General features: G+C 46.0%; 5 protein-coding genes across 8 annotated transcripts in view; 4 read left to right on the top strand and 1 right to left on the bottom strand.

The window, feature by feature from the left end:
* Positions 1-172: 172 nt before the first annotated feature.
* Positions 173-2,068, top strand: LOC131262144 (dnaJ homolog shv). The gene is made up of 3 exons (XM_058264068.1): positions 173-513; positions 616-1,481; positions 1,553-2,068. The coding sequence occupies exons 1-3, from the start codon at positions 368-370 to the stop codon at positions 1,615-1,617; spliced, it is 1,077 nt and encodes a 358-aa protein (XP_058120051.1). The 5' UTR covers positions 173-367; the 3' UTR covers positions 1,618-2,068.
* Positions 2,069-4,326: 2,258 nt separating this feature from the next.
* Positions 4,327-9,349, top strand: LOC131264308 (uncharacterized). The gene is made up of 3 exons (XM_058266596.1): positions 4,327-4,343; positions 6,927-7,729; positions 7,792-9,349. The coding sequence occupies exons 1-3, from the start codon at positions 4,327-4,329 to the stop codon at positions 9,060-9,062; spliced, it is 2,091 nt and encodes a 696-aa protein (XP_058122579.1). The 3' UTR covers positions 9,063-9,349.
* Positions 9,350-12,197: 2,848 nt separating this feature from the next.
* LOC131267649 (rRNA-processing protein UTP23 homolog) lies at positions 12,198-13,139 on the top strand. The gene is made up of 2 exons (XM_058270576.1): positions 12,198-12,386; positions 12,453-13,139. The coding sequence occupies exons 1-2, from the start codon at positions 12,267-12,269 to the stop codon at positions 13,128-13,130; spliced, it is 798 nt and encodes a 265-aa protein (XP_058126559.1). The 5' UTR covers positions 12,198-12,266; the 3' UTR covers positions 13,131-13,139.
* A 51-nt stretch (positions 13,140-13,190) lies between these two features.
* Positions 13,191-21,361, bottom strand: LOC131267648 (enhancer of mRNA-decapping protein 4 homolog). Of its 3 annotated transcripts, XM_058270574.1 has the most exons (10): positions 21,295-21,348; positions 20,490-20,709; positions 20,202-20,407; positions 18,348-20,114; positions 16,767-17,414; positions 16,273-16,560; positions 15,126-16,183; positions 14,395-14,560; positions 13,783-14,320; positions 13,191-13,707 (listed from the first exon to the last, which is right to left on the bottom strand). In XM_058270574.1, the coding sequence occupies exons 2-10, from the start codon at positions 20,528-20,530 to the stop codon at positions 13,518-13,520; spliced, it is 4,902 nt and encodes a 1,633-aa protein (XP_058126557.1). In that variant the 5' UTR covers positions 20,531-20,709; positions 21,295-21,348; the 3' UTR covers positions 13,191-13,517. The 3 variants fall into 3 exon arrangements, with proteins under 3 accessions (XP_058126557.1, XP_058126556.1, XP_058126558.1); XM_058270573.1 differs by having other exon boundaries at positions 20,490-21,361; XM_058270575.1 differs by lacking the exon at positions 16,767-17,414 and having other exon boundaries at positions 20,490-21,360.
* A 1,499-nt stretch (positions 21,362-22,860) lies between these two features.
* Positions 22,861-24,162, top strand: part of LOC131262237 (protein PALS2) — a 44,878-nt gene continuing 43,576 nt past the window's right edge. The window contains exons 1-2 of one of the 2 annotated variants that reach the window (XM_058264196.1): positions 22,861-23,017; positions 23,054-23,371. In XM_058264196.1, coding sequence (XP_058120179.1) covers positions 22,861-23,017; positions 23,054-23,371 — 475 coding nt within the window. Of the gene's footprint in view, positions 23,372-24,162 lie in introns of both variants that reach the window. The other variant, XM_058264195.1, reaches the window with a different exon arrangement.

Here is a 24,162-nt window from a genome sequence, read left to right as displayed (position 1 = left end):
TCAAGGGGTCATTTGTACAAATTGGTCCAACGGTTTAAAAGATACAAAACTATAAGCTATTTGCAGCCAATATTTCATGTCTAGCTTTCTCTTTCTTTCCACCATTTGTTTGTCGCCTTGGATGTCTGACGTGTGTCTCGGATCTGTCAAACTCAGGTCGACCAATCAGCGAGCAGCTCGTGGAGTTTGCAAGCTTGACGTTAGCTTGCGAAGAAACCGCACAGATTACCGTAATTGTTGACTCGGCTAGTTTTAATCGCATTCTCGATGCATATTTGAGTCGAAATCTATTCGTTGTTTGCCTAGCGTGCGTGGAGATTATTGAGTAGTCAATTAGGAAAACTAGCTACGTGTAAGATTAGTGAAAATGAAACCATTTAATTTTTGCTTCACGCTGCTGATCGGCGCAGCGGTATTGCTGTTAGTGGACGAGACATCGGCGGGTCGAGATTTTTACAAAATTCTAGGTCTACGCAAATCGGCCAGCAAAAACGAGGTCAAAAAAGCATACAGGTAAGGTTTAGTCGCTAACTTTGTGTTACCGTGTTTTGATTGTGGCGAGAAAAATCGATAGGCGCTTGAGTGAACCGTTTGCTGACGTATACTTTTTCACAGAAAACTAGCAAAGGAGCTTCACCCGGACAAAAATAAAGACGATCCCGATGCAGCGGAAAAGTTCCAAGATTTGGGTGCCGCCTACGAGGTGCTGTCGGACGACGACAAACGCAAGTTGTACGATCGGTGCGGCGAAGAGTGCGTGAAGAAGGAAGGCATGATGGACAACTCGGACCCGTTCGCTCAGTTTTTCGGTGACTTTGGATTCGGCTTCGGCGGTCAAGAGCAGCGGGAAACGCCCCGCGGTGCGAACATTGTGATGGACTTGCACGTTACCCTGGAGGAGCTGTACAGTGGGAACTTTGTAGAAATTACACGAAATAAACCGGTCATGAAGCCCGCTTCGGGAACGCGCAAATGCAACTGCCGGCAGGAAATGGTGACGCGAAACCTGGGCCCGGGACGGTTCCAAATGATGCAGCAAACGGTCTGCGATGAGTGCCCGAACGTGAAGCTAGTAAACGAGGAGCGAACGATCGAGATCGAGATCGAACCAGGCATGGAAGATGGGCAGGAGACGCGATTCTCCGGTGAGGGCGAACCGCACATGGACGGTGATCCGGGTGATCTGATTCTGAAGATCAAAACCGTTCCTCATCCGCGCTTCGAGCGACGAGGTGATGATCTGTACACGAACATCACGATCAGCTTGCAGGATGCGCTGGTAGGCTTCGAGTTGGACATCGTACATCTGGATGGACACAAGGTGACGGTGACCCGTGAAAAGGTCACCTGGCCCGGTGCGCGGGTACGAAAGAACGGCGAAGGAATGCCAAACTACGAAAACAACAACCTCCACGGTACGCTGTACATTACGTTCGACGTCGAGTTCCCCAAAACGCAGTTGAGTGACACGGAGAAAGAAGGTAGGATGGATGAACCAACCATATCATATGGATGAAGACATTTAACAAACGTGTTTTCTTTCTACTTACAGACATCAAAAATCTACTAAACCAGCCCTCGAACAACCGCGTGTACAATGGACTGCGATACTCTTAACTGACCCGTCGGGCATAAAACGGGAATTTTGCATCTACACGGCCTCCCTACGGTCGTAACGGGGCTCAACCAATAGCTTGATAATGTAAACGCGATTATCTAGTAACCTAGGCTGACAACAAATTTAGCGTATGAACCAAGGGACGAAAGATCCTTAAAGTCTTCTGCCCTGATGGTAATGTGGAACGTTAATCGATCTAAGTTAGACCATTATTCCCTTCCTCTTTTCCGCATAGTTACGTCCAGAGAATCCAACCGCAGGACCGTTTTCGTGTCCCGCAGAATTGTATTTATTATTTTCTGTTGTGCCTTCCTTTCCCAAATTCCACCCTCCCTCTTGATGGCTTGATACGATCAATTTTCCTTTTGTAAGACGATTTTGTAAATATGCGTTAGGTGAAAAAAAAAACACGAGATCAATAAAAAATATCCTTAAACGAGTTCGAATGAATTTATCGTACTGTTATTACATTAGTCAGAAGCAAATACTATGAAATTTAAAGAACTTCTAAAATATTTTGTAAACAATTGCGTTGTATCGACGCAAGAAGTATTTAGTTGAATGAAAAACATGTTTTCGCTTTACTTCCGGACCCGGTCCCAAAGGTAATGGAAAAACGTGAGAAATCAATTACGCTATGCCTATGCACAGAGTGTGGAAAGACATGCTGAGCATAAACGGGTGAAACGAATTAACCGGAAATAGCATGAAAATTGCAAATGTTTCTTGCTTACTCACTCACAGTGAAGCACTGGATGGAACATAAAATAACAAAATTCTGCTACAACGAGCCGGTTCTCCAAGGTCTCAAGGATAAACCATACGCTGAGCACATAAGGATCCGCCACGCACCGTGTATGGGTGAGCTTCCGCTCACACGTATCTGTTTGTTTTGAAAACAAAACGTGCCCTTTCTTCACCTCGCCAACGGCTCCGTACAGCCTCCACTAGCACGATGAGTCCAACGACACGAAAACTCCGTCACAGTCGAGCATCCAAACGGACATACGCGGGTGCGGGGAGGGGACGAAAGTCCTCCAAGTTCTCAATCTCCTCCGGCATCAATTTGGATAGCGAACTGGCTGTTGTCATGGTGATGAAAGCGTGCTCTCTTCTCCGAATCCGGATGCATAGGATGCTTTGAGCTGTGAGCTGGCAGAAGAAAAAAAACTTCAGAAACACGAGAGCACGATTTAACGGAATTTGTCAGCACGAACATCGGCGCAGACTCCGGCGTAGTTCCGCTTCGATGGGTCGAGAATGATGCAGGACCGAAAGAGAAGACACCGACCGTGCGAGCTTCATCCGTCAACGTCAGGGTGGCAGATGCTGGTGGTGGCCAGTTCGCCAGCATGCACCCTTCACTCTCGCTTTTAATGCCAACGACGCGCGACCGGGGACGAATCATGGCGACGATGGAGGCGCACGGTGTGAACACGCGGCACACTCACGCGCGCTGGTGATATCCAGATCTGTGACTGTGATAAAAATCTCTCGATCTGCTCTCAGCGCTACTGGTTTGGTGCCTCTGGAAGGCTCCAAGCTCAGTAGTAACCGAAGGAACGTCTCTGCCAGTGGCCGCAAATTTGACGGTGTGCCGATGTCAGTAGATCCCGGATACCCCAACTCCGGTGCAATAAACTAGTGCTCGAGGAAAGTGTCGCGGGAGGACTTTCTTTTTAGAAGTTCCTATTTTCCACCGTATAAACCATCAAGCATACGGACAACTGCTAGCGAATAGCATATTGTGCTGTTTAATATTGTTCATTTTGTCCTTAAGTTGGACGCATTCCGTAAACTTTAAACCCCCTCCACAGGAACCAATGGCTGTATAATGTGAAGCTAATGGAGCACATCGCTCATAAACACCAATGGTGTGTCGCTGTCCGGGTATTAGCACACGGCCAAGTGCGTCGCCTCCGAGGGTGAACACAGCACCGCACTCCCGGAAGCAATTGGTGGAAAATATGGGGAAAAAGTAACCATCAGGAGAGCCAACGAGCGACGAATGTGAACGTGCGAGGACTAAATCGGTGCGACACGGATGAAGTGAACTGAATTCGTTACCGTAGGCCGAGCGTGCAGTGACTTTTCCTTGAGTTCTCGGAGTTGCTGGGAGGGCGGATAAACCAGTGGTGAAATGTCGTTTTGAGATAAATCCCTTTAAGGAAGCTTTTCGACGAAAATAAAAGCCCTTAAGCGAAATCTGGTCTACTGGAAAGGTGCGGACTTAAAATGAAACCTCATAAATCGTGCCCTCGTTTGCCGAAGGAACTGCTCACCCGGGTTGATGTTTCGATTTCGGTTCGACCATTTCAACATACCGTTCTGATGACGCCGGGGAGTGTCTCGTGACCTCCCGCCCCCAGGTCAAAGGAAACGTACATAAAATTGAATTAAAATCCAATCCAAATCCGAATGTCTAGTGCGCACCGAAGGCTTACGGCGTTTTTTGGCGAGAAAATTGTGATCCTCAGCCAAAGTTATACCCAAGCGAACGCAACAAACCGAATCGAATTAGAGTGTTTGAATTGTGCACTTGGGTTTATTTACTGAAGGTCATAATTTTGTAATCAAAGGTAAAGTGAAGGCAGAAGTAGGAATAGTTATCCCGGGGGAATAGTTTTCCCGGGACGATTTCGCAAATCTCTACTCCCCGCTAAATTTCTACCGTGGACCAGCAACGTCCAAGGACTTTCCGCGACAGGATGACTGAGAAAACAAGGTAAGAAGATAAGCTTTTCTTCACGGTATAGCCTTCCCCCCTCCCCCCACACCTCTTTCGCTTCAATCCCTTCCTTCCCACAAAATCTACGTGAAAATGCGGGTAACCGTTGGCAGGCAGGGAAAGTCAAATCCGAAGTGCAAACATCTGCGAGTCCTGGTTGATGGATTGCACGATGGAGTAAGGGTTGATATGGGTTTTCGCTTTTTTTTATCATTAGATTTTCCGTGACTTTGACGAGTAGGTTTTTTCTCTCTCCATCAAGGTTTCCGATTTCAGCCTCCGCAACCCTTTTCCATCACGAATAAAGATTAGATTTTACGCGAAGCGCATAAAAAGTGGTGTGCGATAAACTCGTTACGGTATTATACGATATCATTTCGCGTCTGAAAGATTACGAATGTAACTGTAATCAACGGAGCTCAGTTGGAATGTTCCGGTTGCTTTCCGGAATATAAATTGATTTAAGTACTTTTGAGATGAATGCTGGAGTGAGATGAAACTGCTTAAAGATACCAAAATCATGCTTTTATAGGTACGTTTTCCGTAAAAGAAATAAGGTTGTAATAATTTTCAAATGTTTATTAAATTCTACTTGATTTAAATTTCATAAGATCAATGCTAGACGGAGAGAAATTTTTATTAAGAAAATGAAATATGAGTTGCTTTTGTTTTACAACTTTTTCAAATGTTCGACTCGAGTTTATAGTTTTTCACTACTATTATTTCGAACGTTTGTTGACTTCAACCTTGACTATAAGAGCGTTTTCCACAAAATGGTTTTTGGTCAGCTTACATTCATTTTATTGATGTTACTGATTTTTTTTACAATTCAAGTAACATATTATTTACTAAATAAAAAAAATGGTGTTATTTATCCAAATTCAGAATCATATCTAATCCTCCGGCTTATGATAAATATGCAGGTCCTATTTTCGTACACGTATTTTTTCCTGAAGTATAAACAATTTGCATTTTAAATAGTTTCTACTTCATTTCTCCACTGCTACGACATCGGCAATGAGCTTCTGCTTCAAAGCTTCTCTATTAAACAACGCCCTTAGCAATGGCCGTGGCGCGGGAAAATCGAGTTTTCAATTAGTATCGGTTGGCTCGCAAAATCAATCAAGCAACTCAGGTCAAGTACCGAGGGCGAAAGTGAACCACGCTTTGCTAATTCTCGCTGACACCGCCACAGCAATGCTCTTTGATGTTCGTCAAGCGTTGTTGATTGATTAGCAGCATCTTGGTTCTCCGTCTTGCCATGCAGTGATTCCGTTTCAACACCAAACGCTTTGTCGAGGAATTTAAATTAAGCTTTGCCAGAAGGTTGGCAATTGCAATCGATGGGATCAGCCGTATCGGTTTTGATGACTTTGATTCCTCCTTTTCAAAGGTATTTTGTGTTAAACTAGGAGGTCCCTTGAAAAACGATACCATAAAATCCCACCCAAGGGTACGGGTGTTAATGATGCAAGCATCCCGTTTAGTGTTGCCTTTCGATGAGCACGTGGCATTGTAAAGCAACACGCCATCCTGCCAGACCCTTAACGTTCGACCTCACAGTTCATTATTTCCAGCTGATATCAAATAATCGAAAGCCCTTCGACCGCCAATTGAATCTCTAATTGCTTTTATTAATTAAGAAACAGTGTCGTCATCCATCGCATAGGGCGAGGAGTTTGCCGGCGGGAAATAAATAGATCCATAGTCCTCCTCATCCAGTTCCCCCCCCCCGCAGCGCGTAGTCTGCAGGGTAAGCAGCAGCTGATATTATCTCCGTCAGAGACTAAGGAAACAATAGCCAAGAAAAAGGGCGTTCCACTGGGGAACAAACACAGCACAAAAAAGCGCTTTTGGCATCAACCTCTTCACGAATCGGAGAAAGCTTCCGAGAGCGAGAATACAAATAAACCCCGGGTACGCTACTGCTTCCAGAAGAGGCACACTGTCTTAGAACGGAGGCAGAAGAAACACCAACAATCCACTCAGAAAAAACTGCAAAAGTAGAACATGACTTGGAGCGGGTCCAATACGGGGAAAACTTTACTGATTTATTTGCCAAGTCTCCGGCAAAGGGTAGTTGAAAATAGTTTATCGGTCGAAGACACATGGAACGTCCAACGGAATTGCCGATCCAATGTCAGCAGCGTACAAGAAGCATCTCCCCGTATGTTCGCTGTGTGGGGCATATCCTTAAATCGTGTCTCTTTTTTTTTAGCATGAGGTTAGCAATTGGTTACTCGGGCAGTTCGGTGACCGAAAATAAAAGGCATTTGTGTGTCGTTCCACATGCGAGCATAATTTGTTGAATGGAGTTATGGGATCCAAGCAAGCTACGATGAATAGAGTAAACATTGTAGTTTAAAATAAAAAGACCTTAGTTCTGTTGGGAAATAGATGGCGGGTTTTCAAATTCAATTATATTGCGGTCAGAACACAGAAGTTCATTTCATAACAATTATAATGAACCTTATCCGATCAACGATCGCAATTGTTGTTCTTTTCAAATGCATTTTTTCCGATTCGATAGGGAAAATAAAGCCTACTTAAACTCCTACCATTGCACTTGACTCGTTTCAGTTTTCCCGAACGGTACAGAGCGATGTACACCGTGCACAAGTACAAACCGCTGCTGCCCAGCGATCGTCGGATCGTGCCCTTTCGGAAGAAGAAAACGCGCTTCAAAGTGATGCTGCTGATGGGGACGGTCTTTGCCTGTCTGCTGTACGCAATCGAGCGTCCCTTCTGGTGGGACTACGACTCGCTGGAGACTCCACTGTGGAACGAGGCGCTTGAGACGCGGGACGACGAGCAGCACTTCAACTACAACAGTTCGTACTTCGTCAATACGGCCGGCTGCAAGATGCCAAGCTTTCCGGTGCTAAACGAGCACATCCAGAAGTTTATCGAACGACCGGACCCGATCGAATGTGTGCCGGCGCTGCTGCAGTCGGATGACCGGTGGCTCTGGTTTCGACTCTCCGAGGAGGATATCGAACGGCACTACAACGTGACCAACGCCAGCCTGATACAGTGCTGCGTGCAACCGTTCGTTCGGCTAACGGACGACGAAGAGAAGCTGACGGGCAACAGGAGTTGCTTCGAATTTCCGGACCGGTTCGGTGTAATGGAGGATGAGTTCATTATGGTGCACTGTCGGCATCCGGCGTTAAAAGTATCGTTCTATGGAGACTACTTCGCTTTTGCACCCCGTAAAAAGTCCGTCGAGGAGCGGATACGGAAGGCGAAGAATCAGAGCAAGGGTGATGGCGCTGATGAGCGTCGGCTGGACGTGATGATACTGGGTATCGATGCGGTATCAAGATTAAACCTTCACCGACAGATGAACCAAACAGTCGACTATGTTCTTAATACCCTCAATGGTTCGTACCGAAGGCCATGATTCCTGCCGGTGGATGAAATAATAGTTTAATTTTCTTCGCAGGTATCGAAATGTTCGGCTACAATAAAGTCGGTGACAATACGTTTCCGAACATGATCCCAGCTCTCACCGGGCTGGACATCGAGGAACTCGGTGCAGCATGTCTTCCAAACTCGAGCAGTACCTTCGACCTGTGCCAGTTCCTGTGGAACAAGTATGGCGAGGCCGGCTACCGGACCGTGTACGCCGAGGACAGCACGGCCATGGGTACGTTCAACTACGCTAAGAACGGATTCCGTACGCAACCCACCGACTACTACCTGAGGAGCTTTTTCCGCCGGATGGAATCGAAGGTGGGCTACAACAAGAAGCTGAACGCTAAACTGTGCTTGGGGGGTCGGAGTCCCACCCGGGTGCTGCTAGAGTACGCCCGAAAGCTCGTCCGATCGTTCGACACTGGCGAGTCGGTGTTCTCGCTGCTCTGGGCTGTGGGAATGACGCACGATTTCTTCAACGCCCCGGCGCTTATCGATGACGACTATCGGCAGGTGTTGGAGTTTATGAACGATGAGGGACAGCCGGAGAAGCGGCAGTATCTGAACCGCACGGTGTTGATCCTGATGAGCGATCACGGAATTCGGTGGGGCTCGTTTCGAAACACTTACCAGGGTATGATGGAGGAACGGCAACCATTTTTGATATTCATATTGCCAACGTGGTTCCGGGGGCGCTATCCTACGGCGTACCACAATCTCCGGAGGAACCGGCTTCGTCTCACCACCCACTTCGACCTGTACGAAACGCTGAAAGATGTACTCGATTTAAGAACCCTAGAAACGGGGACCCTTTCGACGCGAACCAACGAGCTACTGGATGCCAAACCGACACCGAGGGGCATCAGCTTGTTCCTTCCGATACCGACGACACGGACCTGTGAGGACGCCGGGATAGCACCGCACTGGTGTACCTGTCACGATCATAAGCCACTCTCGAAAACCGACCGGCAGGTCATACAGGCGGCACGGTTCGCGGTAAACCGGGTGAACCATCTTCTGCTGGACTACCCCCAGTGTAGCGTGCTGCACCTCAACTCGATCGAGGAAGCCAGTGTGGGTATGTCGTCGGACAACATCACGACCCAGCATAAGTTCAGCGACATCAACGTGCGGTTTATGACGAAACCGGGGGACGGCGAGTTTGAGGCGACGGTGCGCATCGACTCCAACAACGAGAGCTTCCTGACCGGCACCGTAAGCCGGACGAACCTGTACGGTAAACAAAGCTTCTGCGTCGATGACTATCGTTTGAAATTGTACTGTTTTTGTGGGCTGTAAAAGGGCGTATAAAAAGCGTATATTCTCTATTAATCAAGGTCAAAACAAAACGAACAAAGACGAGTTCGTATGGACAGGGAATTAATTACCCGTGCTAGTGGAGATAGTGTTAAGCCTAGAGCGAATCCAAATCAAAAAACTAAACGCTACCTATAAAAGTGATAATGTAGAGATACGAGTTTTTCGTCCCTTCGTCCATATTGCGAGGGGGTTAGGTAGAGTGAGGTGTAGTCAGGTACAGGTATATAATTGGTTCTGTTGTCCTATTTTGTAATGTGCTTCCGTTGTATCGCTAGAGTATTAAGAATAAAAAGTAAGTTATTTTATAAATCGTCAAGTGTTTCCTTAAATTTTCGCTTCCATAAGCGCACAATTTGAGAAGTACTCCGTAATATCAACATTACAATTTTAGTTTAATTTCAAACTGCCAATTTAAATCAGACCGATTAGCTGAATCGATGAATGTTGTTCAGCGTTTCTATGACAGACAATGGTGTCGATTAAAAAGAACGTCAATGTATAACAGGTTGGCTGATAAGTCCCCGGTCTAACAAAGAAAAACACATTTTTTTGTCAAAATTCGTTTTTATTATTCAACATAGTTCCCTTCAAGAGCGATACAACGATTATAACGACCTTCCAATTTTTTGATACCATTTTGGTAGTACTCCTTCGGTTTTGTCTCAAAATAGGCCTCAGTTTCGGCGACCACCTCTTCATTGCAGCCTAATTTTTTCCCTGCGAGCATCCTTTTGAGGTCTGAGAACAAGAAAAAGTTGCTGGGGGCCAGATCTGGAGAATACGGTGGGTGGGGAAGCAATTCGAAGCCCAATTCATGAATTTTTGCCATCGTTCTCAATGACTTGTGGCACGGTGCGTTGTCTTGGTGGAACAACACTTTTTTCTTCTTCATATGGGGCCGTTTTGCCGCGATTTCGACCTTCAAACGCTCCAATAACGCCATATAATAGTCACTGTTGATGGTTTTTCCCTTCTCAAGATAATCGATAAAAATTATTCCATGCGCATCCCAAAAAACAGAGGCCATTACTTTGCCAGCGGACTTTTGAGTCTTTCCACGCTTCGGAGCCGGTTCACCGGTCGCTGTCCACTGAGCCGACTGTCGATTGGACTCAGGAGTGTAGTGATGGAGCCATGTTTCATCCATTGTCACATATCGACGCAAAAACTCGGGTGTATTACGAGTTAACAGCTGCAAACACCGCTCAGAATCATCAACACGTTGGTGTTTTTGGTCAAATGTGAGCTCGCGCGGCACCCATTTTGCAAAGAGCTTCCGCATATCCAAATATTGATGAATGATATGACCAACACGTTCCTTTGATATCTTTAAGGCCTCTGCTATCTCGATCAACTTTATTTTACGGTCATTCAAAATCATTTTGTGGATTTTTTTGATGTTTTCGTCGGTAACCACCTCTTTCGGGCGTCCACTGCGTTCACCGTCCTCCGTGCTCATTTCACCACGATTCAATTTTGCATACCAATCAATTATTGTTGATTTCCCTGGGGCAGAGTCCGGAAACTCATTATCAAGCCAAGTTTTTGCTTCCACTGTATTTTTTCCCTTCAGAAAACAGTATTTTATCAAAACACGAAATTCCTTTTTTTCCATTTTTTTCACAATAACAAAAGTTGATGGACAAAAGACGCTCTGTCTCACAAACTAATTGACATACAGACGTCAAATTTTGACACGAATCATTTGAAGGTTGGTACTACAGGTGAACGTCGATTATCCGGGGGTGTCGGGACCGGGAGGTCCCCGGATAATCGAATTCCACGGATAATCGAACATATACTAAAATACGTTTATAATACCTGGTTTGAGTCTTGGCTATTTCACTTTTGACCAGTTCCAGTTAGTTGGTTACTCATAAAACATGTTTGAATTATTGTTTTATGGTAATTTTGAATGCTAATTTCGATCAGACAAATTTTATTTGACACTTTTCCTAAAAAAATGTTGCGAACCAACCTGATATTCATGGAAACAGTTCAACCCGGTTGTGCAGTTGTCAGTTGCCAGACACCCGGATAATCCGCCCCCCGGTTAATCCGGCCCCGGATAATCGACGTCCGACTGTATATAAAAATAATATGCATTTAATACTAGCGGCGCCAAGGTGTATAAATTAGAAGGTGAAGTCGTCCAGTGTAAAATGACATTTCATGACTTGACATAACACTTCTGGGGTATTCATATGGATTTTGAGGGGGGTATCGGAAAAGGATTGGGCTTTTGACATAACTCTTCTCAAATATGGCACCCCTCCCGCTAGGCAATTTCGAGCAAATCGTCCTCAAAAACGTCCTCCATGACACAAACATCGAGCAGTTTTGTATGGAGAGTAGGACGAGGAGGGCGATTGCTCGAAAAACGTCCTCCTTTTGTTTCATTCCCATACAAAAAAGGAGGACGTTTGTTCGCGCGGAGGACGTTTTGAGAACGATATTTCGAGCTGCCTAGCGGGCTTCTAAAGCAACCCGTAGACGTTGCGAACTTGTACGCGCGAACAATTTGACAACCAGGCATTGCCTATGTTAAGGAAAGGAAAGGAAGATATAAGAGAAAATCTTCCTTTCCTTTCCTTAACATAGGCAATGCCTGGTTGTCAAATTGTTCGCACGTACAAGTTCGCAACGTCTACGGGTTGCTTAAAGCGACATAAAGTCACCTTCTATATTCATACACCTTGTAGCGGCGCCATCAATGTGTCAGACCGAGGACTTATCAGCCAACCTGTTAGTAGAGGTGGGCCTTATGAATTATTGGAGAGATTCATTCATAGGGACTTTCAAACAAGATTCATTCTGATTGATTCATAAACCTTTTGGGAACCGAATCTCTAAACAATTATGAATCTTTGAAAATACTCATGAATCTTATTGTATGTGAAATAAACTTTTCATGAGTCTTCATGAATTTATTCATTCATTGATGGGTATAGATAAAGCGGAAATAAAATAAATATTTTTTAAAAAAAACATAGCGTTCATCAATCTTTCATTCAGAGATTCATATGAATCTTTAAAACGAAACAAGGTTCGCTCATATTCATGGAATATGAATCTGAGCAACCCATCTCTATTTTATTGTGAATAGCGCCGGCAGTTTGTTGTGATTCGAACAACGTGATATATCTTTCGGCTTTTCGCAATCAGGAAATATAGGAAGACAACATGAAAGTTACAAAACATAAGAAAATTCGAAAGTATATGAGTTTCTACATGAACAACTTTGGATTTCGTGAACCACTGCTCATACTGATCGATGGAAGTTTCTGCTATGCTGCTTACAAGGTACATAGAACCACCGCAAACCAACCCCATCATTATTTTTGTTTTAATTTTGCAATTTATTTACAGATTCATCTCCAAATCGAAGAACAGCTCAAAAAGTATTTCCAGTCTGAGATGAAACTAATCGTCACGGCATGCATCATTACGGAAACGGATAATCTGGGGTCGAAATTTATTGGCACCACCCAGCTGCTTAAGCGATTTCTGGTACACAAGTGTGGCCACGAAAAGCGTCCCATCAGTGGTTCAGCGTGCATCAAGGCGATGACAAAAACGTCCCACTACATCGTCGCCACGCAGGACCGAGTGCTACAGGAATGGATCCGGTCGAAGCCTGGCATCCCACTGTTCTACCTGCACAACAGTTCCGTGCCCACGTTGGCGCAACCGTCGGAAGCACACCGTAACGCAGCTACGAAATTGCAGAAGGGTAGGATGGAGGTACGTTCGTTGGACCAGAGCACACTTACCACCCTGAAGGAGAAGGAAGGTATCGCTCTACCAGATGGAACCGTCAAGAAGAAGAAGAAAAAACCAAAAAATCCAAATCCCCTGTCGTGCAAAAAGCCGAAACGAAAGACGCAAGAATCGAATGGGAATCCGAAACCGCCCGCTAATCCATTGGGGGTTACGGATGGTGGTGTGGTGAAGAAAAAGAGTAGGAAACGCATCAAACTACCGAAACACGTTGTGGAACATTTGAAAGTAGCGAATGGACACCAACAGAAATCAAATGTAAGCTAACATGTTATTTTAAATAATAATTTCTTTCAATAGCAAAGCAAAACAAAACCTTTATTTTTTCGTGGTGCTTGGACTGCCGAAATGTCTTTGTTTTCATGTTTGTGTCCGTTTTAAATTCATAATCACCAATTTTCGTCTCCTGTTTCAAAAAAGGAGTATAAATTCAAAGGAAGAGCAAAAGTTGTAGGTCAAGAAAAGGGTGTTGTTAAAGGTCAAAAGTATTAAAAAAGAGGATTAGAAATGTGGTTCGATTGCTTGTATGTTTTGTTTTGTCGCGCCCATGGTGCGAAGATGGTTTGAATCCGTTCAGGTGCCATCAGTCTTGCAGGGTTGTCCTTTTTTTCGCCTTTGTCGCTTTTTGTGCCGACGACGCTACGTTAGCAGATATCAGATTTGCTCGCCGCTGATATACTTAGCGGCAAACATGAGCATCTTGAGTTTGCCGCAGAGCGGATTCAACGGGTTAGCGGTGATGAACGTCTGACAGTTGGCGATCAGCTCCTGCATCACCTTCGGTGAGTGTTCCTGTGTGACCGGATCGTCTAGATTGAGACTGACGATTGCATCGTCAAGATATCTGGAAGGAAGGAATGATCGATGATACAATAAATAAAACAAAACCTGTCAACGCACAGTTTCATTGGCCACCTACTTATGCTTGAGTTCATTGTGGTTGGACATGTCGGCGGATATCTGCTGGATCAGCGACAGGAGCACTGTCTGCTCGAGGGGACAAGGGTCGAACACCTTCTTAGGATCGGCACGCTCGAGCAGGAACTCTACCACACTCAGTTCGTTCGACGCTAGCGCCATGTGGAAGGCTAGGTTGATCTGATCGGCTTTGAGATATTTCTTGATCTGATCTTGCACTTCAATCCCGGTCGGTGCGGGTGTCTGGGCCTGCGACCGAACGACCGACAGCACCGAATCCTCCAGGCAAGAGGCCTGCGCTTCGAAGCCCTTCTCGATCTCCTGTCGAATGTTTTCGCGGATCGTCTTCATCAGTGGCGTATGCAGACCCTTAATGTCCTTCTCCAGGTGCTCGCGGATCACCCGCAGGGTGTTGGATGTCACCCGTTCTCCCTTGACGGCTATCTCATCCGGGATCTTACGGAGCAAGTCCGCTACCTCGTTGGTGCGCTCGTGCGTTTGTGCAACACGCCCTATGTGTTCATCGATCTTACGCATTACTACGAAGAGAAAGAGGGACAACATAATAAACTGTAACCAACATTATTACCGTGCGGGAAGGGTAAATACTTACATTCTTTTACGCCTTCCGTGAAGCAGAGATTAGCCTGACGGAACAATTCCTGGTGGACCTTTTCGTACCTCGGTATAACAGTATTGCGCAACGAATCGTTGTAGGCTTCATCAAATTGCTGCTTCAAATCACGTTTCACGTTTATAGCTATAGCATTGTGGAATTGCTGAAAGAAGAGATAATATACGTCTTAGAAACAAATTGAACTGCCAAATTATTCGATAAATTGAATAACTGATATTTCCAATGAATGATAATCAATAAATGCTCCAACAAAGTTCCAACACAACATTTCTTTTGTGAAATCAAATGTGGAGTTGAGTTTTGTATCTGTGGAAAAAAGTCATCAAAAATCCCCCTATAATATTTCAAACATAATTTTAAGATCAATTCCCACATTTTAAAACGGTTTCTTCTTGTCGTCAAACATCTATAGGGTTTCAATATGAATTTAATAAAATGTTGTGCGTCTGGAACTGGAACTCTACTGCCGTCAACTAGTGTCTTTTTTTGCATTATACGATCAAGTGCTACTAAGCATGCTATGATTTTTACGATGTTTTACTAACTAAGCCTACTGTGTTCACTACACGACCCGGCTTGAATGTTGATTTGCAAAACGTTGTATGCATGGGGATTAATGTGACTTTTGCCAATGTTTTCTATCATTTCCCCATTGGCAAGCAATTTAGCTTAATCATTTTTTGGAAAAAGGAATAATCATTTCTTACCTCCGCTCGCAACGTTCGTGTGATGGCGTTCTTCAGCGGATCTTCTAACGTCGCCAGCCGGTGCGCGATTTCATCAGTTAATCCGCGCTGAACAACATCAAGCTTGCCACCGATCGGGACCAGTATTTTAAGGTGCAAATCGCGCACCAGATGGACCGAAAGTTGCTCGGGCAGCTGGGCCAGAAGAGCCTGTACAATTGAGTTCTTCAGCGCTTCGGTCAGCAGTGCCTGTTGTTTGCCGAAGCACGACTGAATCGTATGCTCGAGCCGGACTGTGTGTTGTACGAGGCAGTTATTAATTTGCGTTTCGATGGTTTTCGGTATAGTCTGCTGAAAGCGGTTGATGAGCGTACTGTAGCGCCGATGTTCGTCATTTTTCGCTTTCTTCATCGCTTCCAGCTGACCGTTCATCTCTTCCATCCGGCAAGACTGAGCGAGCAGCAGCTCCATCATGCGGTCCATCTTGTCGGTGAGTGCTTCGAGTGTTTGTTTGGACGAGTCAGAAACGGTAGCAGTGGTGGCTAATGGCACCGAGGGCCAGAATGGTGCTACCGTCGGTTTCTTCGATTCCCCGTCGATGGTGGGAACGGCACTTGCATTCTGCAGTCCATCGATATCCACCGTGGAGGAGGTTGCTCCTTCGGAGGTAACTAGAATCTTATTTCCAATTTCCTCACCATCGCCAAGTTTCTCATTGTTATCGCTTGGTTCAAGCTTCTCCTCTTGTGGCCCATTCGATGCCACTCGAACAACGCCCTCCTCTTCGGCGTACCGACTGTCACTCACAGTATGGGTTGTGACACCCTGTCCACCACCACCAGCATTACCACCATCGTCCACATCCACACCTGCCTCCTCCACTTCCTCTTCCTCTTCATCATCCAATGCGCTCGGCTTTCGCTGCCCCGGCGTGTAGACAAAATGCAGCAGATCGTCCACCATGAGGTTCAATCCCGACCCCTTGGTGGACATAATTTCCTGCACTTCACGGCTTGGACTTGAACCACCGCTTGCCAACATGTCAGCCGATGGCATTGGTGGGATTTCCGGTGGAATTCCTAATTGTTAAAAAAAAAACAAAGAAAATGTGGGAACAACTCTCAACAATTAACATTAAGCCCTTTGACAACGGTAAGAAATGCCCTACCTCCTTCCGCTCCATCCAACGGTCCGTTGGATGATTCGGGCAGTTTACCGCTCGACATGACCGCCTCCTTATTGAGCGTCAGGCTGTTCATCATATTGACGAATGCCTGCATATCGTTCGCAGGTCTTGCCTGCGGGGCGCCGCTGACCGTGGTCCCCTTTAGCGTTACGGAAGACGAAACCATCTCAACGACCTTCTGGGCTGGTTGGCGCTGTTTGGTAGCGTTCGCAAGCATCAGCAGTGTGTTGAGAACGTTCGGATTGACCGTTTCGTCGCTTTTGTTCTTTTCTGGAATTGGGAAGATGGAAATTTGCATTCGTTAAAGCCGGTCCAATCCATACGAGAGTTCGCCTCTCCAGAGGTGTCAAACAAATGTATGTTAGAAGCGTTTATCTCCTTAATCTAGGGAATCTTACTTTAAGTCACCGTGTTTTAAAATAACCATTTGACACCTCTTGCAGTCGCTTACAAATTTTGAAATTAAACAAAAATACCTCTAGCGGTCCGTGGTTCTGCCTCGTCTAGTGTGAGTATTTTAGTGAAATGTTCCACACTTAGCACGGTAGAAGTGCTCGTAACGTTACGCACGCTCCGGTACGTATTCTTCGGTGACTCGGTAGACCCAGCGTCACCATCACCATTGCCCAACCCTGCCGCCAATCTTCTGGCGGCGCTTTTCTCCTTCCGCTTCGCCGTCACAACCCTTGGATCGTCTTCTCCACCTACGGCACGATTCTCCCCATCTTCCTCCTGCTGCTCCTCCCTGATTTGATCATCTTCCTCGTCGGGATCGTCGGTGATGTTGGCGATCCGTTCGGAACCAGCTATCGACGCGACGCTGGTATTGTTCCCTCCGGCTCCTTCTCCCTCTCCACTACTGCCGTCACGGCTACTGCAGACACTCGCCCCGTTCGCACTGGCCGTGCTGCTGGCGGACGAATCATTCTTTCTCGACGACGTACCGATGGTCGCAGCGGTTTCCGTTGAGGCGATTTTTGATGCCCTGGCCCCCCGGCCTCTACCCCGTCGCCTGGTATCGAGCTGGCTCATGAGCGTTTCCACCTCCGGGTAGGGCACCTCGGAAAGGTTTATGATACGTACGTCCTTTTGCGGCGGCCAAACGTTGCTGCCGCTGTCGTTCGCTGCCATCGCGCGGTTTGGAGAAGGAAGAAGGAAGGACACAAAAACAAACCGACGTTGTTGAGGACCATTCGAGTTGAACATATACAGGTAGCCCAATGGAAAGGTAACGTTACAGGGCTACTCACTGGTACTAGCTGTTTGTACGCAAAACAACACTAACCAATCTATTTACGACGAATAACTAAATGCTAACAGACTCTAGATTAATTAGGCTAAAGGTGCAACATAAATATAAACGAAAACGAGGCAAATACCACACTTAAAATTACTATTCTTTTAACATACGGCATGATGTACGAATGATTTTTGTTGAACAAAATCAAAATAAACCCAAATTAGTATAACAGCGACGAGTAACAAAAAAAAACCAAATATTTCTGTCTTAACAATTAAAATATTTCTATTCTAAGCTAAAAAAAATATTGAGCTCATGCTGAGTTAACGAAGTTTGGCTAGACGTGTATGTAATACAAAAATAAAACAAAAATTGAACCGTGTAGTTCTATATCCGAGTATATCCCTGACCAGAAGAATCTTGACGCGGCCAAATCTTTTAGATCTTGGTAGCGCCTTATTAAGTTATTGATTTTTTCCTGAAATTATTAGAATCTGATTTCGCTTTGTTTGCGGTTAGAATATTTCATGTGGGCAAACGAAATTGATTTTTTCGCATTAAAAAACATATTTTCTCAATCTCAATAGAACGGAGAAGGAGAACAAAATATAAACTGGTCCGTATTACCTCAAAAGAAATCACTAATATACCGGTAATCAGCCACATTGGCAATAGCTTCAACATTGAATTCAACTTCATTGAATTACTTCGTGTATAAATAGATTTTCGACCGAAAATAGAGAACTTTGAAAGTAAAACTATATTACATGCAATGATATCCGCTACGCAAAGAATAATGTACGAAAAAGAAACTTACCCGATCGGCTGCCTCGACCGCTTGGCGTGCTGAACGAGTCCGGAGTCATGAGATTAACCTTTGCAGTAGTGCTGGCCGGAGTCGTAGGACCACTGTTGATCCCACCGCTGGCGCTGGTATTCGCGTCCGGTGGGGAACCACTGGCCGGCTTATTCTTATCGTTCAGTTTTTGGGCCGCTTCGGCCATTTTTAGCATCAGTAGATTGGTCGCCGGACCGGGACTACCCTCCTCTTCCTCGTCATCTTTTCGGCTACCGGCGTTGCTTCCACTTCCATCAGAGCTTTCTTCAGCCGATGCTTTCGGCGCTGACATAGCAGTCAGTACAACCTTAGACTCCCGTTCAACCGATTGGTCGCTAGCTTCGGAGGGCGGATGAGACAAGTTGTTGTCCGTCGTCTCGGCAGACGATGATGCCGCGGACGACGATGACGAAACCGAGGAGCCCGACGACTGTGGGGATTGCATTTCGTTACCGTCTTCGACTTCACAGTCGTTGGTGTTCACGTCATCTCCGGCATCGATCGCCAGTGGTTCACACTCGCTTTCATCTACCGGGTCGTACACGAGCGTGCAGTCCTGCATGCTGCTTGGTTGCACCAGAAACATCCGGATCACGATGCAGCTCGGTAGCGACTGGTCCTCGTCTTCGTCGTCTTGCTCGCGCTGGAAACAGTTACCAACGCGTGCCCACAGAATGCCAAAGCCCAGAATCATCGTCGATATAGGGTACTCGGCGATGGACACGATGTACGGTTTGATCGACGACTGATCCACACGCCGGTTCACCTTTCCCCGGGCGAGACTTGCTGTGCGTGATTTCCACTGCGGTTCTCCAGATGCCTGATCGCGGGCTGAAGACGATGCAGGGGACGGCAGGGCAGAGCTACTCGACGACTGACCTTTGCGTATCTGCAGCACGTAGATTTGCCGGGTGTTCATATCGGACAGGACCAGAAACGATGAGGACAAATCGATTTCTGCCTTAAAGTTAAGCGGCTGCACCATGGGCGACTCGAGCCGAATCGTTTGCAAACACTCCCAGGATTCGCAGCACCACACCCGGATTTCGGTGTTGTTGTCCGCGCAGGTGATCACGTTCTTCCAAAGCACCTTATCGTTATCCACCGTTTCGGTGTAGTTGTCCAGGAAGAAGAACGAGCTCACCGATCGGCCACCGTGCGGTTTCCACTGGTGCAAGCGGCGCGGCGTACAATTGTTTGCGTGCTGGTACACCTGATAGAACCGGATCATACCATCCATCGAGCTCAGCGCTAACGTCGTTCCGTCGGCGGAGTATACGCTTCCGGTAATGGTCGCATCACCATCGCTTGCCTTAAAGCCACCCTCGTCTATATCGACGGCCTTTAGGTTGACCGACTCTCCGTAGGTTTTTGACAGCTTACTAATACTGTAACACTGGAAGGTGGAACCGCGCGTCCACACGAGCAGCTGGCTGGCAAAGTCGTCGATCTCGTAGTCGTTCTCTCGCAGGTACGGACACCAGTTGATCCGGTCGTATTCTGGTACGTGGCCCTCGAGCGGATCGACGATTTTCACCTTCAGCGATGTCGTCAACTCCGTGCCGTTAATCAGTACCTGGTACACTTGCAGGTTCGATCGTTCGATAATCCCCAGCAGATAGTCGGGGTGTGTAGTGTGGGCGAACTGAATGTCCAACATTTCCGATAACCCCCTGATGAGTGCTCTTTGGGATAGCTGCAGCGACGCTACCCGGACCATTCCTTCGGGTTTCTGCAACTTCACCACTGCAATGAACAACAACGAAAAACAGTAAGATGGGAGTTCCTATAGCAACCTTGCAAGAATCAATCAACGCCGATGGACCAAAGTACCTGTGAGCGCGTATGCCAGCAGTTGACCCTCCTTGTGGCACGCTATCAAACGCCCGGGATAGTGTTTCACCTCCCACTTGTAGTTGACGACGTTGTCCAGCTTGATCTTTGAGCTGCCGCGATCATGCGCGCCTCCACTGCACATCACTGTGATGTTCTTATCGGACGCCTTGAAGGAATGTTGATTCTCTTCCGAAGTGAAACGGCTGAAAGAAAGCAAGAGTTCGATCGGTTTATTACACTTTGCGAAATTAAATATACGGAGACCAACAAAACCGCACTACTTACAATATTTTATTCCCGCTCATCGCGGTACTATCGGATTCCATGTTGGCCTCAATTGTTGTTTCGATGGTTCCCAGCAATGAATCAGCGACTGTCGTTGCCGATGGTCTGGGAAGAGCTAAACGTCACAAAGGTTTCTGGCTATCACTTCTCCTCCCAGTCGGCTGATCGACGTTGCACCAATTTTGCAAACAAAAACGTTGCAAAAAACCAGCGAACTGAACTGTGCTGATGATGGCGAAAATTAGCATAACATTGCACAGGTCGTCACGCGGTACTTGGTGTATACGGGTGTTCTCGCCGAAAAACGGGATTTCCGGTGAAGAATATTGGTGCGCAATTTGCCTGAAGTCGTATCAGACTTTGTGTATATCGGGATATTGATATCCGTGCGTCTGAATGTGCGCTACTTAAAATATTTATGACTGTTTAACTTCTATACAGCTCTTCTAAAGTGATTGCGGCGCGTCTGTCACACAGCAGGCGAAACAATTGACTGATAAAAAGAATACGGTACGAAGGAAACAAAGAATCTGCCTTCCTCAAACACGATTGAGAGGTGAATGCTCGTATTGTACGGTGTTTGATGGGGCAGATAGCACTTCCTTTCGGAATTCCAGTAAAAGCGGGTATTGCCGTCTGTACGCAGGTTCCGCTTCCGTTTTTGCTATCCTGGGTCGCCAAATGCAAACCGGCTTCACTTTTGCTTCTATAGTATGGCGGACACACGAGCTAGTTTTACGATCAAACTACGGTACGCGATGCGTTAGTATGCCGCCAGCGAGCGTTAATTTGGGAAGATACGCACGGTAAAATGAATAAAGTACGTAACTTTTCACGATTATCTAGACGCTCACAGTTTGTCGCGAGATTTCTCTTTTCTATAAAATACAACTGCAAAATCTTTGGAGAAGATGCGACGCTTGACAATTTCAGTAGAACATTGACAATTCGAGGAAGCGCTGTCAAATTGATGAAATAAAGGTTATTAGAGTGAAGCAATATTAGCTTGAGAATAGTTCAAAGTTTTACTTCGCCCTAGTTACCTTGATTCAAACCTTTTAAAAAGCACGTTGAAGCGCCTTTTTAAAAACATATTTGTTTCGGTTTTTCAAATCAGGTTTTTTATGGGAAGAAAAAGTAAAAGATAAAAAGGAAGAAAGCGGTTTTATTGTATCATAGTCCGTTTAATTCGAAATAAATCTATGAGACGTACTCTTCCCAAGCACAAATAATCAATAAACATTTGGCATCAGCCATGGTTTCTGCTACCATCAAAACGGTACATTATTGATGAACTGAATCATTACAGCCGACCACCTTTGTGCCGGCTTCATAAATTCAGTCCAAAGCATAATCCATATGACTTCTCCGACATCGTTATATAACGGTCGATTTATCTGCTCCATTATCTAGTCGTAGATTTTGGACGACGCGGTTTTCGTACCACTACTGGATCCCCATGGAGACCCCGAGCCGGGAGTTGTTGTTTAGAAGTGAAAAACAGCGGCGTAGCGTTACGTCTTGCGCTTCGTTTCCTCTATTACGCGCTGGTTCGCGGTCATAGTAAATGTAATTAGCATGTCCTATTGGGTGGTAACTCGCAGGGCGCGAGGGATTCGAGCTTCCGTCCGAAGGCAGCGCCGTGTGGGTGACGCGTGTTATCGTGTGCTTTGTGTGCGGTTTATTAGTAGAACCTTGGAAGGGAAGAAGAATCGAAGCAAAAATATACTAACGTTTGGTTCGGGGCTTGGCCCTACTGACGAGTCACTTGTGCGCCAGGTCGTAGTTCCAATCCGTCGTCTGGTTGCTTAACAACCACGCGCATCGTGCTGCCACAACGTCGACCGAGGGTTCCGTCGGCTCGGGCCGATGGTTATAATTTAATGTTCGGACGAGAACAATACTGGGTTTGTTGTTGGAGGCGTGATGTGTCATTTGTGGCCTCTACAAATATATTCAATTACAGTTGTTTGGTTTGTGCATATGTCTGGAGTAAAAATAGTGGAGGTTTTTCGTAAGTGGCCAACAAGTTATCCTAAAAGAGTGTGTTAAAAGATAGGGCGCAAAAAATACTTCAAAAGTTATGGTCCAAATTTGATGTAGATACCCTTCTTTTCATTCATTTCCTGCTCTATAGCAATAAGATTATAAAAACATTTCGTGTACGTAATAATTTAAATTGGGCCACACCATAGCACACGGATAAGAGAAGTACAACAAAAAACTGAAATAAATTTATGTTAGTGAAATTTGCATTTTACAGTTCAGTGACCTCCTCCCCATGTTTATCGCATGTGACGCCAATCGTCGTTAAGGTGCATTACCTCGTGTGTTTTTTTCCTTCGCCAAGTTCCGTCGTTTGCATGCAAAAATGGTGCACCTGAAGCAAGCGTCCAGAGCCGAACGGGTAGCTCCACCGGGAAAGACTGGCAATTTTATGGACAGCTTAAAGGGACTGTTTTCTCGACGCCATTCCAAGTTAGCCACTGTTCCAAGCGGGTTGCCCTCTTCGTCACCAACCGTTGCTAGTGACCACCATCAGCAGTTTTTGACACGTCAATCAGCCCCCATTGCCTCTCCGGAATCGGGTAGTGAACCATCGTCGTTAGTGTCGCAACCGGCGAGAGCGGGCCAGCAGCACCGTACGGTGACCATCCAATTGCCTCATCACGGAGACAATCGGTACGCGATTCGCAGGAAAACTCGAGCGGTGAAGGCAGCCGAAAAGGAGGACCAGCTGGTGAAGGACCACACCAGGCACCCGAAATCGGTCGTTAAATCCGTTAAAAGGCGCTCCTTCGGTAAACGCATCAACAACCTGTGGAGCAACTTTGGCCTACTGCGAAGTTCGGAGAAAATCGTGGAGTTTGCCAACGGACACGGTGAGTCAGCCTCTGCCTTTTAACCTTTACCCTACATTAACCGATGGTGTCTGTTTTGTCTCGCCTACGAATCCATTTAATTTCCACCCCTCGGTTGGTGAGCTGCAGTCCTGTACCATGAAACGCGATACCATCTAACTTGAACAGTTGGCAACTGGGCGTCTCCACTTGGGTACGAAAACTGCCTTTGTATCAGCAGTTGTTTTCTGATGCGTTTTCGCCATGCTATTTTTTATCAAGTTTCACTTCCACAAAAAAACTCATTGACACAGCTGTGTGGCCACCTCCTGCGATCGAAATCTCTGATTGATTGTGTACCTTATTTATTTGCCCCACTAGCGGGAGTGAGAATTTATTATTAGAACATCACAACATTGGCTCGAGGTGGGTATAGGAAGGAAAAATCAATCGGTATCGTTTCACTGATGATCGGAACTTCCTTTCATTTTCATGGTTTCTTGTTTTCGGCTGATATCGGGGACGGTGAAGAAATGTGGTGTAAACAGTGTGCAAACCCCTTAACACTGGGAGTGAACTGAATCGGGCAGATCGAATTATTATGAACTGAATGACGATTGGTATGGATTCATTATTCGTCAGGGCACTAAAGCTGGCGTTTGTGAGATGAGAGTTTAAAAATTACTCGTAAAACATTCATAGGTCAAGATTTCAAACAACGGTGTGTTGAACGATGACAGCATGAGAATGTTTATGGGCATGCTAATAAAATAAATATCGGAAACTACGCAATGGTTGTACAACGTCGAGTTACCTTTAGTTCGTGTGTTCAG

The sequence above is a fragment of the Anopheles coustani genome, chromosome 2, assembly GCF_943734705.1.
Source record: "Anopheles coustani chromosome 2, idAnoCousDA_361_x.2, whole genome shotgun sequence".
Lineage (NCBI taxonomy): Eukaryota > Metazoa > Arthropoda > Insecta > Diptera > Culicidae > Anopheles > Anopheles coustani.
The sequence above is the reverse complement of the archived record's forward strand: the minus strand, read 5'-3'. Positions and strand labels throughout refer to the sequence as shown.